This window comes from Nycticebus coucang, chromosome 2, assembly GCF_027406575.1.
Source record: "Nycticebus coucang isolate mNycCou1 chromosome 2, mNycCou1.pri, whole genome shotgun sequence".
Taxonomy (NCBI): Eukaryota; Metazoa; Chordata; class Mammalia; order Primates; family Lorisidae; genus Nycticebus; species Nycticebus coucang.
The window spans coordinates 14,186,426-14,203,919 of record NC_069781.1 but is presented as its reverse complement, the minus strand read 5'-3'; the positions used below and the strand labels follow the sequence as shown (position 1 = coordinate 14,203,919).

The following is a 17,494-nucleotide window of genomic DNA, read 5'->3' as shown; positions in this document are numbered from 1 at the left end:
CCCAGGATTGTGACCTTCGTGAAGAATGGTCACTTGTTTGTAACAGAGTTTTATATTCTTCCCCACTTCAGTCATGGGTAGCCAAATTACTGTTTCCTTTTAGGCCTTTCATAGTTGTACCCATGGTGTTCTGAGCAGGTTCTCCTATGCTGTGGGTATCACATATGTATTTGTTAAATGAATAAATTTTCCCAGAAGACCATTCTCTCCAACTGGCCTGTTCCTTCAGTACCTCATTCTTAAAAAAGTGGACAGCCATGAAGTACTAGGCACTTGAGGAAATACTCTTACATGAAACAAAGAGATTAAATCAAACAACTCAGAAGGGTTGGCAGATGAAGTTGAAGAAAGCTCTCTGAAGTTAGAATATGCCTGGGTGTGGTGGCTCACACCTGTGATCCTAGCACTTTGGGAGGCCAAGTTGAGCCCAGGAGTTCAAGATCAACCTGGGCAACACAGTGAGACCCAATGTTTCTATTTTACAAAAAATAAAAAAGTGGGGCGGCGCCTGTGGCTCAGTGAGTAGGGCGCCGGCCCCATATGCTGAGGGTGGTGGGTTCAAACCCAGCCCTGGCCAAACTGCAAAAAAAAAAAAAATAGCCGGGCGTTGTGGTGGGCGCCTGTAGTCCCAGCTACTCGGGAGGCTGAGGCAAGAGAATCGCTTAAGCCCAGGAGCTGGAGGTTGCTGTGAGCCGTGTGACGCCACGGCACTCTACCGAGGGCGGTACAGTGAGACTCTGTCTCTACAAAAAAAATAAATAAATAAAAAAGTGGATGGGTGTGCTCACATATAGTCCTAGCTACTCAGGAGGCTAAGGCAAGAGGATCTCTTAAGCCCAGGAATTCAAGGCTGCAGTAAGCTATGGACACACCACTGTACTCCAGCCTGGGGGACAGAGCAAGACCCTGTCTCTCAAAAACATTTAAAAATAAAACAAAGAGGTATAATTTACAAATTATCATACATCAATTCCATAAAGTATTTTTTCTTACCTTTGTTTCAGTGAATTACTAATTGTGTTGTTATAATCAAGATTTTTAAATAATTTGTGTTTTGTTACTAGTAGGATATAAAGGATTAGAAATGTAATTATATTAAATGTATTTGAAATTCAAATATATTTTTATAAAGCAAACATTAAAATAAAAATTTTTATCTTTCTTTGTTGTTATTTTTTCTCTTTTTTATTGTTGGGGAAATTTTTATCTTTTAATAAAAAAATAAAAATGAATAAATTTTTTTTTATTTTTTTAATAAATTTTTTTTTATTGTTAAATCATAGCTGTGTACATTAGTGCAATCGCCTGTATCCATTCTAAGATGCACCATAAATGCGGCCCCACTCATTACCCTCCCTCCACCAAAACCTCCCCCCTCCCTTCCCCTTCCTTGGCCCTTTCCCCATAGTCTTGTGCTATAGTTGGGAAAAATGAATAAATTTTGAATGAATGATGTTATCTTTAACTTTTAGTAAATGGTATCCTTTTGATTTTATTCATGGTTTTTTTTTTTTTTTTTGAGGAGTTACCTTTTTTTTTGTGATCTATCTTCCCTTATTTGCTATGAATCATTAAAAACATGCTTCACTTTGAGAAGGAGCATCAGTTTTTTGTTTTCAATTTTTTGTTTGTTTGTCTGTTTGTTTTAAGACAGAGTCTCATTATGTCGCCCTTGGTAGAGTGCCTTGGCATCACATCTCAAAGCAACCTCAAACTCTTGGGCTTAAGCGATTCTTCTGCCTTAGTCTCCCAAGTAGCTGGGACTACAGGTGCCCGCCACAACGCCCGGCTATTTTTTGTTGCAGTTGTCTTTGTTTAGCTGGCTTGGGCTGGGTTTGAACCCACCAGCCTTGGTGTATGGAGCTGATGCTGTAACCACTGTGCTACGGGCACCGAGCCATTGTTCTTAATATTTTAAAAAGCAGATTTGGTCACTCTTTTAGAAAATAATCAGAAGCACAGCTTTAATGATCTATTTTGATAGTTGAATTCACCCATTAATCTTACCGTTATTTAGTTATAGACTGTATAAGAAATGTGCTTATTGATAATTGTTCATTTATTTCTGCTTGCCTCCCCCAAACATGGGATTATATAGTTTTTAGTACTATATAATCATGTAATCAATAACTTCTAGAATCCACATGACTCATTTATTAAAATTTCTTAAATATTAATATGATTAGTATACTAAGCATATTGTCTATGTGATTATTTTGCTAGAAAGATATGTCTCTAATCCTAATGTGAATATAGTATTAATGTTTTTGTGTCTTATTTTTTCTGAACAGACTCTTAGATCCTCAGACAAACACTGAAATCGCAAACTACCCTATCTATAAAATTCTCTTCTGTGTCAGAGGACATGATGGAACTCCTGAAAGTGACTGTTTTGCTTTTACTGAAAGTCATTACAATGCAGAGCTCTTCAGAATACATGTCTTCCGGTGTGAAATACAAGAAGCTGTAAGTCTTAAAGAGAAACTGTGTGCAAATGAAACTTCACCAGTGCCCTCAATTATGTTTAAATGATTACAGTATTTATTATGGTCAACAATAAGCCATAATATGAAATGAAATTCTCTGCTAATGCTTTAGTGATTCCAACCTCCTGGGCTGAAATATGGATAAAACAAGTTTGATTTAGCAGCAATACCAAGGTTCTGATTAGTTTCAGAGGAGATGGGTTGGTACTTCTCTGTTGGATGTGATGCTCATCCTAATAGTAACACATTTGCACAAACGATTCTTTCGGAGCTAAGCTTGTTAGGACTACTTTTATTAACAGAAGTATGTTCAGATAGTTTCTAACAATTTAGTAAATAATTTTTCAGTTGGATTTCTAATGTTAACAATCATTTCTTTTCTTTAAGACCTTTTTTCTGCCCATTGTTAGTGTTGCATGCTTTTGGGGCCTAACAAATGATAATGTTACCAAAAGAAAAAATGAAAGAAAGATGATTATTCCTTCCAAAGTAGTTAATCTTCCAGCCTTAGTAAAAATATTTTTTGTCTTATAACAGCCCATTTTCTAACATGTCTGATTGTAGGTAAGCCGGATACTTTACAGTTTTGCCACTGCCTTCCGCCGTTCTGCCAAGCAGACCCCACTTTCAGCCACTGCTGCACCCCAGACTCCTGACAGTGATATCTTTACCTTCTCAGTATCTTTAGAAATAAAAGAAGATGATGGTAAAGGTTACTTTAGGTAGGGCATCTTATTTTATTCACTTTTTTTAGTTTGTGTTAACATGCTATATTATCCATGGTTGAAGGGAGCCTCTGGGTCACATTATATGGTTTTTTGTTTGTTTGTTTGTTTTTTTGAGACAGTGTCTCATTGTGTCGCCCTTGGTAGAGTGCCCTGGCGTCACAGCTCACAGCAACCTCAAATTCTTGGGCTTAAGTGATTCTCCTGCCACAGCCTCACAAGTTGCTGGGACTACAGGCGCCTGCCGCAACACCCAGCTATTTTTTGTTGCAGTTGTCATTGTTTAGCTGGCCCAGGCCAGTTTCGAACCCTCCAGCCTTGGCGTATGTGGCCAGTGCCATAACCACTGTGCTATGGGCACTGAGCCGCACTATATGATTTTCATGTCATAAAATGATTGCTTTTATAGGGAGCACTTTTTCAATTTAGTATGAGTGATAAAGGAAGAGAAATGAGTAAATTTACAGAGGTAAAGTTCAAAGAATTTTAAAGTAATAAAAAGAAAATCTTTACCTGGCTTATAGTACCCTCATAGAATCCCCAACAATAAAAAAAAAAAAAAAGAAAGAAAAGAAAATCTTCATGTGGGGAACATGTTTCTACTCTCTTTTAATGAAACTCAAAGTAGCTGGTGGACTGCTCATTAGAAATACAGCCAAAACTAAGTTAGCTGGATTTGTAGCTGTATTGGTTTTACTGACTTTGTTTTAATAATCTTGAGATAGGTCTTACGGCTTTTGGAATCAAGTTTTACCGATAAAGTTTATCTGAACACGCTGGAAGGGGAGAAATAAGATCTGTGTCTGAAGTCTAAACTATATAGGGTTAGAAAGAACTGATTTTGTTTTTTTAGTAAAATGATAATTCTTTGAATGATGGAAAGGACTCTAGTGTAGAAAGCAAATTTATTGTTACAATTATCAATGTGAACTTTTCCCAAGTTTCTTTATGTTTGGCAGTAGTTTCATTATTTATTAAATGAGGTGGTTAAACTCTCAAATCCTTATACTTTAAAATTACTGTTGCAAGATGACTGATTTTTTTTTCTTTATATAGCTTATATAACAAAATGGCTGCATCTTAGGATTATAATCAGTAGTTGAATGTAGAAGTCCATTTCCTCCATGACTACCTCATAAAATGGGTAACAAATAATGTGAAAGTATGAATGATTTCCAAAATTTTGCTTTTAAATTAAAAAGCATAATGACTGATTCCCTTGTTAGGAAAGCTGGTAACATTTGCTCTCCCTTCAGACTTTGGAATCGTCACGCCATCTGGTGGCCAATTTAGTGTACAATGCAGCTTCAACTTGGGTTTGAGGAGCAAAATAGGAGGCATTGTGCTCTGTTGTCCTCTCTTTAGATCTGCCTCTATTCTCAAAGTAGCACTGTGAGCTAGTTCTTCCTACAGTGTGCATTCCTGCCCTGAGAAGTAGAATTTATAATCTATGTATTTTTAATTATTTTCCTTTTTAAGAAACAACTTTCTTTAGTTTATATACTTTTTCCTTTATTGAACGTATTTGTTTCTTGTCTGCAAGTTCTTATTATGAATAGGAAAGATTAAGATCTCTCTAAAGAGAAGTGCTAGGCATATTTAGTGTGAAATTATCATAAACATCTCTGTTCTCTTTACCTTCATACCAAGGAAATGCTACTGTAGAAAATCCCTGGATGTTCAGATTTGCATTGTGCTTTCAAAAACATGTCTTTTTTGTTTTATTTAATCCATCAAGCAACTCCATGAGATAAATTAGATAGTTGACTGGAAGGCAAAGGCAGGAGGATTCCTTGAGCTCAGGATTTCGAGGCCAGACTGAGCAAACTACAAAGTGCTATCTCTTTTAAAAATAGAAAAATTAGCCTTGCATTGTGGTGGGCACCTGTAGTGCCAGCTACTCAGGAGTTTGAGGTTGCTGTGAGGTAGGCTAATGCTACAGCACCCTCGCCTGGGCAACAGAATAAAGACTCTGTCTGCAACAAAAAAAAAGTGGGCAGTTGATAATTGTGCTTATTTTATAGGTAAACCTAGGGAAATTAAGCTTGGACCTCGGTTTCTTAATTTATATAACAGGAATTAAATACTAAATTCCTCACATGGATTCATTCAGTGACATAATTACAGAACCAAAAAATCTAATCTTAGGCCCCTGACATTCAGTGATGTGAATACCTGCTGATTACACTCTCTAATGTGTTCCCTTTTGTGCATTTGTACAGATTCAGAATAACTTTATATTTATTATTGTTACTTTAAATTGCTAGGAGATGAGATTAATTATATTTTAGCATCCAAGGAGCATAGAGACCAGTGTTACCTATTTTTTTTTTTTTGTAGAGACAGAGTCTCACTGTACCGCCCTCGGGTAGAGTGCCGTGGCGTCACATGGCTCACAGCAACCTCTAACTCTTGGGCTTACGCGATTCTCTTGCCTCAGCCTCCCGAGTAGCTAGGACTACAGGTGCCCGCCACAACACCCGGCTATTTTTTTGTTGCAGTTTGGCCGGGGCTGGGTTTGAACCTGCCACCCTTGGCATATGGGGCCAGCGCCCTACTCACTGAGTCACAGGCGCCGCCCGAGACCAGTGTTATTAGCAGGGGTTTTTTGTTGTTATTTTGGGTTTTGGGGGGGTTGTTTTGGAGACAGAGTTTCACTTTGTTCCCCTAGCTCACAGCAAAATCAGCCTCTTGGGCTCAAGCAATTCTCTTGCCTCAGCCTCCCGAGAAGCTGGAACTACAGGTGCCCACACAATGCCCGGCTATTTTTAGGGGCAAGGTCTTGCTCTGGCTCAGGCTGGTCTTAAACCAGGGGAGTTCAGGCAATCCACCTGCTTCACCTTCTCAGAGTGCTAAACAGTTTTGAAATTCAGACTCGTCCATCTCATTAGAGGTGAAAGGTAAGTAAGCCACAAATATCTCGATGTTTGCTGTGCAAATTTTCTTTGAACATGTTTGTCACTTCTAGACTTCTTTGCTGAGATTCTTTGATTTTCTAATCTAATTGTTATAAAATGTTCTTCAATTGGTTGCTATATAAATACAGAAAGGATTTTGTACTTTTTAGTTTGAGTAGGTACTCAGAGTTTTCATCTAGCCATTTAAAGTATTTGCTAATGGCTCTATCTTAAAGTTGCACAGAAATAAGATACAATTTAGATTTGCTGCTTATCGTGTGATTGCCACAGGCAGATGTTTTTACCTTTGAGAACAGAGGAGCTAGAGAAAATGGTGTGTGGGAATTATTTTGGGAAACTGATATTTTAAGAATATTTGCTTTCAATTTTAAAGTTAAACTTATATTTATTAACTGTGTCATTAGTATTTTATAATTGTTTCACAGTTTTATAGTAAAGTTATCACTGCTTAAGGGAAATGTTAGGCAACAGCTTATTGTTGGCCATATCGTCATTACTTTTTTTTTTTTTTTTTTTTTTTTTGCAGTTTTTGGCCGGGGCTGGATTTGAACCCCGCACCTCCAGCATATGGGGCTGGCGCCCCACCTCTTTGAGCCACAGGCGCCACCCCAACCTTATTACTATTTTTTAAAGAAACCTTGGTTTGAGACCCAAAAAGTCTATGATAAGTATCTTTTTATATAAACCAGTGACCAAATATAAATAAAAAATAAATATTTATGGGGTTCTGTATGCCAGGTGACATGCTGAATACTTTATAAACATCTATTGTAATTTTCACAGCAGAAAAGAAAGAGAAAACTAAAGCCACATTTTAGGGGGCATAGAAGTGGTTTTTCTAGTGTTTATAAATGCTTTAACAGTTTACTTGCAAATATCTAATGATATTTTCACATCAAGAGGCACATACTGATTTTTTTCTTTTTTGTTATTATTTGAAAACCAGGCACAGAAAAGAATCAGAGATTTGAGGTCTTTGTTTTAAAAAGTTGTTCTAGTGTGTGAAAAGAAAATTACTTTGCAAAATTAATGAAACATGTTGGTCTACAGTGCAGTTCCCAAAGATAAGGACAGGCAATGTTTTAAACTACGCCAAGGAATTGATAAGAAGATTGTCATCTACGTGCAACAAACAAGTAATAAAGAACTTGCCATTGAAAGGTAAGCATATTTAGCTTAAATATCAATTTTGGCTTTCATCAGTCTAAGGGAGTAGTCATACAGTATTCAAAGATGTATTTGCAAAGTATTTTGTCCTCTAGGAAATATTTTTGTTTATTTTGGTCAATGCTTCTTTGAAATGGCTCCCATAAGTCTTTAGTTAATATGCTAACTTAAGTTACATGGTAATAAAAGGCAAACAATTTGTTTATCTCAAATAAGTTTGATGGTTCCAGCAACATTAATTTACTTATTTTTTTAATGAATTATTTTAACTTTGATTATTTTCATTTGCAGTTCTAGCACTGACAACTTAAAAGATTTTAATTTTATGCGAAGATTTAACTTTAATAAAATAATTTTAAAAACATTTACATTTATATCACTAAATCGCCATAAAATATGCAATACTTTGGCTATAGCATAAGCTAGGATGACTTTGAAGGTACATATTCATAATTTTTAGGATATATTCTGTATTTCATTTATGGGAATAAATATTTATTATGTTGAATTTGCTGGGCCATCTGAAGTATTAAATACCATATAACCTGCACTTAGAAATGAAAACATACAGTTTGAAATACATATGTTTTAAAAGCATAAAACTATGTTTTGATTTAATCTAGATATACATTAGAGCTTCTAAATAGAAATTTGAACATTTATTAAAAATAAAAGATAATATAACATCAACTGAGATTGGAAAATGCAGAATATAAATTTTTAGTTTGGCTAGCTAAAATCTCATCTTACTGATAATTTTAGTGAGTGACTTTTTTTTCTATCATTAATAATTTTTTTTAGGTGACCTATTTTAAACTTCTGGTGTTATCTTTTTTTCCAAATTTATGTCAGTTCTTTCTTCGCAGGTGTTTTGGTCTTCTCCTTAGTCCAGGAAAAGATGTACGAAATAGTGACATGCACTTGTTAGATTTGGTAAGGATTTCTCATTGCTGGAAAGTTATATGCTTTTTCATAAGTAAAGGTTGTTTCACTTTAGCTCCTGTGAATTTCATGTTAAAGCATGTTGGGCCGCACCCGTAGTTCAGTCAGTAGGGCGCTGGCCACATACACTGACGCTGGTGGCACCATTCGAACCCTGCTGGGCTACCTAAAACAACAATGACAACTGCCACAACAACAACAAAAAATAGCCAGGTGTCGTGGCGGGCACCACACCAGTAGTCCCAGCTTGTTGGGAGGCTGGGGCAAGAGAATTGCTTAAGCCCAAGAGATTGAGGTTGCTGTGAGCTGTGACCCCATGGCACTCTACCAAGGGTGACAGATTGAGACTCTGTTTAAAAAAAAAAAAAAAAAGGCATTTTTATGAAGGTGTGCTGATAAGCTGTAAAACAATATACAAGGATAAGTACATTTCCTTATTCCTTTCTGTCTATTTACAAGTCTGACCTTAGATAAGCATTGGTTTCTTAACTGTGGAGTGGTGGTAATTCTTCTTTACCATTGAATAGGGTTAATGTGAGATTCTTAAGAGAAAATTTATGAGAGAATTCTTGGCAAACTTGTCATGTGCTTTACCAATAATAGGTGATATTAGTATTATTGCTAGTATATGAAAATCTGTTTTCAAAACTAAATAGGGGAGGGAGGGGGGTAGAGGGAAGGGGATCGGTGGGATTACACCAGCGGTGCATCTTACAAGGGTATTTGTGAAACTTGGTAAACGGTCTGTGAAGCTAGTGAATGATGCCCCATGATCATATCAATGTACATAGCTATGATTTAATAAAAAAATAAATAAATAAATAAATAAATAAATAAATGGTGATTATTCACTTGATAGAGAATTCAACAGAGGATTTAGGAATGAATTTTCCTAATGTTTATATGATTTATAAGCATTTACTTTACATATAACTTCAGGAAAAATTGCATATGTAATTGATACATCTTTTTGTTTTTGTGTTTTGGATTTTTTTTTTTTTTTCAATTGTTCATTTTTTGAGACAGAGCAAGACTCTTGCCCTGGCCAGAATGCAGTGGCACAATCACAGCTCACTGCAGCCTCAAACTCCTGTGGTCAAGTGATCCTCCCACCTCAGCTTCCACAATAGCTAGGCCTATTGACACTACCACCCAGCTAAATTTTTTTTTTTTTTTTAGCTTTTTTGTAGAGATGAGGTCTTGCATGTTGCCCAGGCTGGTCTCAAACTTTTGACTTAGAGTGATCCTTTCACTTCAGTCTCCCAAAATTCTGTGATTATATGCGTGAGTCACCTGTCTAGCCTGAGCCACTGTGCTTAGCCCACAGCTTTAGTCGTAGGCTATAATCATTCACATACACTCTACAAATCCTGTTTTTTAAAGGCAGAAAGGTAGATGTTACCTTACTTTGACATTAAGGTTTATTTTACTCTTTTCTTTAGGAATCTATGGGCAAAAGTTCAGATGGCAAGTCCTATGTTATTACTGGGAGCTGGAATCCAAAATCCCCACACTTTCAAGTTGTAAATGAAGAAACTCCTAAAGGTGATACAGATTGCTGACATAATTAATAGAAATTTTAGTCTCAAGGAGATATCCAAACCTTAGGACCACTTGCTTGACTAATATCCAGCATTTACCTGGTGAACCCAAAGAATTTGAATAGTTCTTGAGTTGATTATTAGATTTGCTCTATAAACAAGGTATCATTTTTGCCCACTTATTTTTCTCTCCTCTTCATTTTTCCCCTGGCCTCTTCCTTTTCTTCCTTTCTGTTTATATACTTATTTATTTACAAACTTCTAAGTTTTTATTTTATAGATACTCCATGAACATAAATAGTTAAAAATTAAAAATCACTATTAGCAGTTTCTTGTGTAGCTTTTCAGATATTCTGTACATGAGCAAGTTTTTAAGATATTTCATATGACATTTTAATGGATGCATAGCATTCTGTCCTGAAAATTTAACATTTATTTGCTTAATGAGTACCTCTTATTCAGCATTTTTCCTCTTCATTTTTTTGTTATTAATAGCACTGTAGGTCAATGATAATAGATAAGTAGTTCAAAAATATGAAATGCCATTGTTAACCAAGTTTAAAAGATAAGAATTCCCTTTTTGGGTGTACTGGCATTGTTAACCAGTTAATCCTCAAAAGGTGAGGATTCTTTTTGCTGAGAGGCATAAAGAAGCCCCATGCCACTTTGGCAGAACAATCTGACAGTCCATTTTTTAAGCTTGAAAGTATATACTACTGTCACTAATTCTATTTCTAGGAGTCTCCCTAAGAAAAGAATTTTCAATATGGAAAAAACAATGTTCAAAGGTAGCAATTTGATTATTTTGATGTTTATTTAATTATTTGCCCTATAGTATCTTTAAAGTTTTTAATCAGTATAATTACTTTTATGTTAATTACATGAGCAGATATGTTTCTGTCTTTTTTATTTGCTTCTCCAACCTCTTTCTTCCTAGATAAAGTGCTGTTTATGACCACAGCTGTTGATTTGGTAATAACAGAAGTACAGGAGCCTGTTCGATTTCTCCTAGAGACAAAAGTCCGTGTTTGCTCACCTAATGAAAGATTATTCTGGCCCTTCAGCAAACGTAGTACTACTGAAAATTTCTTTTTGAAACTAAAGCAGGTACTATACTTTTCTATAAATACAGAAGGGGGAATAATAGAGGAGAAATCACTTTTGAGGCTGATTTATCATTAAACTATCAGATCTTTTAAAAAAAGTCATATGCATTTTAAGTATATTAAGAGGAAAAGTTGTCTTTTTTATATTTACCCACTTTATCATTTTTGTTTGTTCTTTATTTCTTAAAAATTCACATTTCCATTTGATCTTTTACTTTTTAGCCGCCTTTTAGCATTCCTTTTAGCATAGATCTGCTAAAGACATATTCTCTTAGACTTCCTTATGAAAATGTCTTTTTTTCACCTTTATCCCAATAGGATATTTTCACTGGATATAGGATTCTGGTTGACTTTTTTTTCTTTCAACACTTTAAAGATGTCGTCTCACATTCCTTTTTAGCTTCCATTGTTTTTGCTATGTTAGCATTCATTTATATTATTCCTTTGGATGTAATGTGTCATTTTTCTCTGTCTGCTTTATCTTTGGTTTTTAGATGTTTATGATATGGGTAGGTGTGATTTTCTTTCTGTTTATTCTGCTTGGGATTTTTCTGGGTTTCTTCAATTTTTTTTTTTTTTTCCAGTTTGTGGCCAGGACTGGGTTTGAACCCACCACTTCTAGCATATGGGGCTGGCTCCCTACTCCTTTGAGCCACAAGCACCGCCTGGTTTCTTGAATTTTTAAATTTATGGGATTCTCCCTCAATTCAAATTTGGAGAAAATCTGACCTATTATTTCTTCAGCTTTTTTTCATGCCTGTCCATCTCTCTTTTCTGTTCTGGGATTCCATTGACAGATATTATACGGCTTTTGTATTATCCCATAAATCTCCAAGGCTCTGTTTTTTTCCAGTCTTTTTTCTGTGTTATTTTCAGATGGGATACTGTCTGTTAATTTGTCTTAATGTTCACTAACTCAATCTCCAATCCGTTATTATAGCCATTCAGTGAATTCATTTTTAAATTTCGATATTGTATTTTTTTGTTTCTAGAATGTCTGTGTGTTTCTATTTTATAGTTTCTGTTTTCTCCCAAAATTTCCTATTAGTTCTCTTATTTTGAGCAGGTTTTCCTTTACATACTCAAGCATAATTATATATAGCTACTTTAGAAATTCATGACTGCTAATTCTCTCGTATAATGAATCACATTTTTCTGTGTCTTTATTTGCCTTGTAATTTTTCATTATGTGCTAAACTTTTTTTTTGTTTTTTTGGCCAGAGCTGGGTTTGAACCCCACACCTCCGGCATATGGAGCCGGCACCCTACTCCTTGAGCCATAGGCGCCGCCCAGTGTATTAAACATTTTAAGTGATATATTGTAGAGATTGAATTCTGTTATGTTCTTCTGAAGAGTACTGACTTTTTTCTTTTTTCCTTTTTCTTTTTATATCCGGCCAAGTTAACTTGGTCAAAGTCATACTTTATACTTTTCTCTTCCTGTGATGGTCAACACCTTAAATCCATGTTATATTCTTTTAGCTTTTCTTGGTTTCCCGTTGCTCCCATTTTTCCTTCCTTTGTAGCAGAAATCCTTGGAAGAAATCATGGTTACCAATGACCTAAATTGATAATCTAAATTCTCATCTTACTTGACCTGTCAGTAACATTTGATGTAAGTGATTGCTCCTTTTCTTTTAAGTATCTACCGTTCTTTCACTCAGTTTCTGGGCATCTCAAACTAAACAGCTCCAAAAATATCTCATTATCTTATCCCAAAATGTTGTGTACCTACCTTTACTATCTTATTTCATGGGTGTCTTCTAGGAGTTACTCAGGCCAAGAATTTTAACTTTTTTATTTCTCACAGTCCATATCCAGTCTATCAGGAAATCATGTTTGCTTTCAAAACATATCTAGAATCTAATCGCATCTTACCACTTAGTCATTTCTCATCTGAATCATCATTTTTTCACCTAGTTAATTGCAATAGTCTCTTCACTCATCGTGCTATTTCTATCTTTGCCCCTTTATGACTTCTTCTCAACATAGCATGGTGAGGTCAGATCATACCATGTTTCTATTCAGAACCCTCTAACCCTATTTTATTCTATAAAAGCCAGAGTTCTCATTGTGACTTCCCAGACCCTACCTGATCTGTTGCCTATTATATTAGAAACAGATTCCTTTCTTACTCTTTTTCTGATTGTTCACTTTATTCTAACCACATTCTTAGGGAGTTTTGTATTAACTGTTCCTTCTGCCTATAGTACTCTTCTCCTGGATACATTTGCTAATTCCTCCCTCAGGGCCTCACTGACTTTTAAGTCTTTGCTCAGGTTTACTTCTCAACAACTTACCCTGATTACCTCATTTAGCACTTAAATTTATTCACTCTTATATTGGTACTGCCAACTTCCCCCACCTAAATTATGTAATTTTTATTTTAACCAGAATTTTACCTTCTGACATGTAATGTACCTATTTTCATATTGTTTATTTTGATATTGTTACCTGTTTTCTGTTTTACAATCCTCTACTAAGGCAAGATTTTTAATCTGTCATGTTTACCAATTTATTCCAATTACCTAGAACATAATATTTCTCAAATAAGTATTTGTCGAATTGATTTTATTTACGTGCAACTTTGATTTTCCATTATGTAAAATTTTTTTTTTTTTTTTTTTATTGTTGGGGATTCATTGAGGGTACAATAAGCCAGTTACACTGATTGCAATTGTTAGGTAAAGTCCCTCTTGCAATCATGTCTTGCCCCCATAAAATGTATCCATTATGTAAAATTAAAAGGGTATATGTAGAGTTACTTTTTCATATTCCATGGTTTTATTTACATAGCAACAGAAATTTTGATTTCATTATATCTAAGTTAGCCGTATTGGATGTATTCAGAAAAAGAAAACAAGCAGAGCAGGGGCGGCGCCTGTGGCTCAAAGGGGTAGGACGCCGGCCCCATATGCGCTGGAGGTGGAGGGTTCAAACCCAGCCCTGGCCAAAAACTGCAAAAAAAACAAAGAAAGAAAACAAGCAAAGCAGTAAGAGAGATTTCTTTCTTAAGAGAGTAAACCTGAGTCCTAGCACTATTCTCTTAGCTCTTCAGTGTAGCAGGAGCATAGGGTCATCATCTAGAACTTGGATTTGGAGTCATAGTAGATGGATCTTACCATTAGCCTTGTGACTTTGAGAAAGTTTCTTTTACTCTCTGAATCTCAGTTTACTCAACTGTAAATTGGCAGCAATAATAGAATCTCCATCATAGTATTATTGTGACATTAAATGAGAAACATACAGCATACTTAGAATAGTTCCCAGTGCATATAAGTAGTAATAGCCATTCATTTCACTATTATTATTGAAAGAGACTCTGGAACCTCTGTGGGACATAAGAATAATAAAAATCTCTAAGTTATGAAATCAGAACAGCATTGGTTATTTAGATCAAAGATCAGTCCCAGGGAAAGAATGCTTCAGAAAAAACAATTTGCAGACATCACTTTGAAAATTCAGGAAGTGAGGGGAAATGATCCTTAGAAGTTTCTAGAGCAAGAAATGGTAAGTAGAAATTAATTGTATGATGTTTTATAGTAAAAATTTGTATGTAAAAAAAATTCTCTTTAATTAGAGTTCCATCTACTTAATCTTATTTTACTGAACATGATTCTCCTGATCTTGTGTTTCCCTTGAGGTCTAATGTAATACAACCTTGGAATCAAACACTATGTGTGTTTACAGGAGTATTACTTTTGTGATTGAGTCTGGAATAGTATATCTTTTTATGGAGATAAATTTGTTTCATTTTAGTTCTATGTAACATTTTAAAATACCCAAGTATAACATGTTATTCCAGCAAGTTTTACTTATTTTTTTAGTTAGGCTAAAAAATCACTTGATAGGGTAACTAGCCATAAACATAACTGAGACAGAACCCAGTACACTGCGTTAAGAGTCTTCTTTTAAGGTTACAGACTAATCTTAAACTGAGCTCTCAGTGTTTTCCTTGCAAAGAGCAAAAGTATATATGTGGAACCCAGGAGGAGAGCAGGAAATTCCTGATGATAATTTTTTGTTTTTCTCCTTATTAGGATAAGTCTTTTTGTGTGTTTAGGAGGGGGTAGGGAGTAGGCTAGGCGAGGTAAAGAGGAAGTAATTTGGAAAACTGTTAATCTTAGAGCTTGTTAACTTAATAAACTATGTTTATTCATTTCCATCTTTGTATTTATGCCATTAAAAAATAATAGCTACTACTACTTGAGATCCTACTCTGACCATCACTTTTTTATCTTATGTAATTGTCACAGTGATCAGTGAGGATAAATATAATATTTTCATTTTATAGATAAGGAAACTGAGATCCAAAGATGTTTAATGGTGGATATTATCAAATTTGTGTGAACAATTTACATATCTAAGCCTTCTCAAAGTCTTAGCTGTGGCTTTTTCCATAGAAGCATAGTACTTTTGTCTTTTTTTCCTATAAGAGTATTTTTAGGATTTACAGAAATTAAGTATAAGTCAAAATGTTAACCCTTTTCAGTTTTGATTAGACCAAAAGGAAACAGTGCTGCAGAGGAGGTTTTAAAATATAACATATAGCATTTCAGTTTTTTGTTGCCACTATACATAAATAATTATGTAAATATGTTAAACTAAATGTTTAAAAATTGATTCTTTCTCTGGAATTATCTGGTGACTCTGTAATTCCTTTTTAGCCTAAAAACCTTCCTATCTGTGGGATTGTTATAAAATGGCATCATATTAGAGAAGTACCTTTTAAAGTTAGTAGGGAAGGAAACATTGTTTTCTTAGATTTAAATTTTCTGGGCGGTGCCTGGGGCTCAGTGAGTAGGGCACCAGCCCCATATACCAAGGATTGTATACTGAAGGTTGTGGGTTCCAACCCAGCCCCGGCCAAACTGCAACAAAAATAGTCGGGCGTTGTGGCAGGCACCTGTAGTTACAGCTACTCGGGAGGCTGAGGCAAGAGAATCGCCTAAGCCCAAGAGCTGGAGGTTGCTGTGAGCTGTGCCGCCACGGCATTCTACCGAGGGTGACAAAGTGAGACTCTGTCTCTTAAAAATAAAATAAAATTAAATTAAATTAAAAAAATAAATAAATTTTCTAATGCCATTTACTGAAAGGGGAAGAAACAATGACATAAGGTCAACAAAAGACAGGCTAAGTGTTTTTAGAACTATAGAATGACAGAATTTCTATTGCCAAAGAAACTGTAGGGGGCATAAAATCTTTTATTAAATTATTTTATAAAGGAAAAATCTGGTGTCTGAAAGACGAAGCAGAGTGGCCAACGTCATATAGACAGGTAATAAGTATAACCATAATTGGAAAACTGAGCATCTTCATATTTTCATTTGCTGAGTGTGTGTATATGTGCCACACATCTAACTCTCTCAGGGTAAAAATATCCAGATGCTTTCTGTACCACTTGTAAATCAGGTGCATAATACCAGTTTGTTCCACTATCTGTGATGGGACATTTGATAACTTGGTTAAGGTGGTGCTCACCAGTTCTTTCCTTTGTACATGAAGGGTTTTCTCTTTGAATTAGCAAGTAATCATTGGGAAGATACCAAGTATAATTTCCAAGTGTCCTGCTTCTCTACAACTTTTTTTTTTAACTTTGTTCAAATTAATATGAAGGTACAATATTTAGGTTACATTGTTCTCACTTCCAGGGTAAAGTTGCATTTGTAGAAGAGCCCCTCACCCAGGGGGAGTGTTATACACCCTCACAGTGTGCACATTAGGGGAGTTCCCACCTCCTGCCCTCCCTCCTTCTGCTATGTGTCCTCCGCCCGCTCTCCTCCCACTTCCCTCTACCCCCGAACTGGACTATATTAGTGTTTTATTGTTCTTATGAGTATGTAATTGTTTATATATTGGTTTCATATTAGTATGGAGTACATTGGATATTTATTTTTCCATTCTTATGATACTTTACTAAGAAGAATGTATTTCAACTCCATCCAGATAAATGTAAAAGATGTAAAGTCTCCATCTTTTTTTAATGGCTGAGTAATAGTTCATGGTATACATATATCACAATTTGTTGATCCATCATGGGGCTTAGGTTGCTTCTACATCTTGGCTATTATGAACTGAGCCGCAATAAACACCGTAGTGCAAATGTCTTTGTGGTAAAATGATTTTTGTTCTTCTGGGTAGATACCTATTAATGGGATTGCAGGATCAAATGGAAGGTCCACTTCTAGATCTTTGATCTCTCCAAAAAGGTTGTACTAATTTGCAGTCCCGCCAGCAGTGTAGAAATGTTCCCTTCTCTCCACGTCTAAGCCAGCATCTAGTGTTTTGGAACTTTGTGATCTCCACAACTTAACCAATGATTTTATTATCAGTTGGTGATCCTTGCCTGAATTAGTTAAGTTCATTTACATACTCTCAACAATAATTGAATATTTTGGAGAGTTTTATTCTTTTTTTTTACATTTTACACACACACACACACACACTCACACACACACGAGGTCAGACAATTAAGTTTGTGAACTCATCCTACAAAAGTACTACATATGGCGAACCTTCCATTTGACCCAGCAATCCCATTGCTAGGTATCTACCCATTGCTGAATAAGGACACCTTCAATGTACTACCTACAGTCACCTTCAAAGTAT

General features: G+C 35.4%; 1 protein-coding gene across 6 annotated transcripts in view; it reads left to right on the top strand.

The window, feature by feature from the left end:
• RABGAP1 (RAB GTPase activating protein 1) overlaps positions 1–17,494 on the top strand; it is a 186,033-nt gene that overhangs the window by 48,022 nt on the left and 120,517 nt on the right. For all 6 annotated transcript variants that reach the window (XM_053562974.1, XM_053562983.1, XM_053562964.1 and 3 more), the window contains 6 exons: positions 2,292–2,466; positions 3,051–3,208; positions 7,180–7,290; positions 8,163–8,229; positions 9,681–9,783; positions 10,717–10,886. In XM_053562974.1, coding sequence (XP_053418949.1) covers positions 2,292–2,466; positions 3,051–3,208; positions 7,180–7,290; positions 8,163–8,229; positions 9,681–9,783; positions 10,717–10,886 — 784 coding nt within the window. The remainder of the gene's footprint in view (positions 1–2,291; positions 2,467–3,050; positions 3,209–7,179; positions 7,291–8,162; positions 8,230–9,680; positions 9,784–10,716; positions 10,887–17,494) is intronic.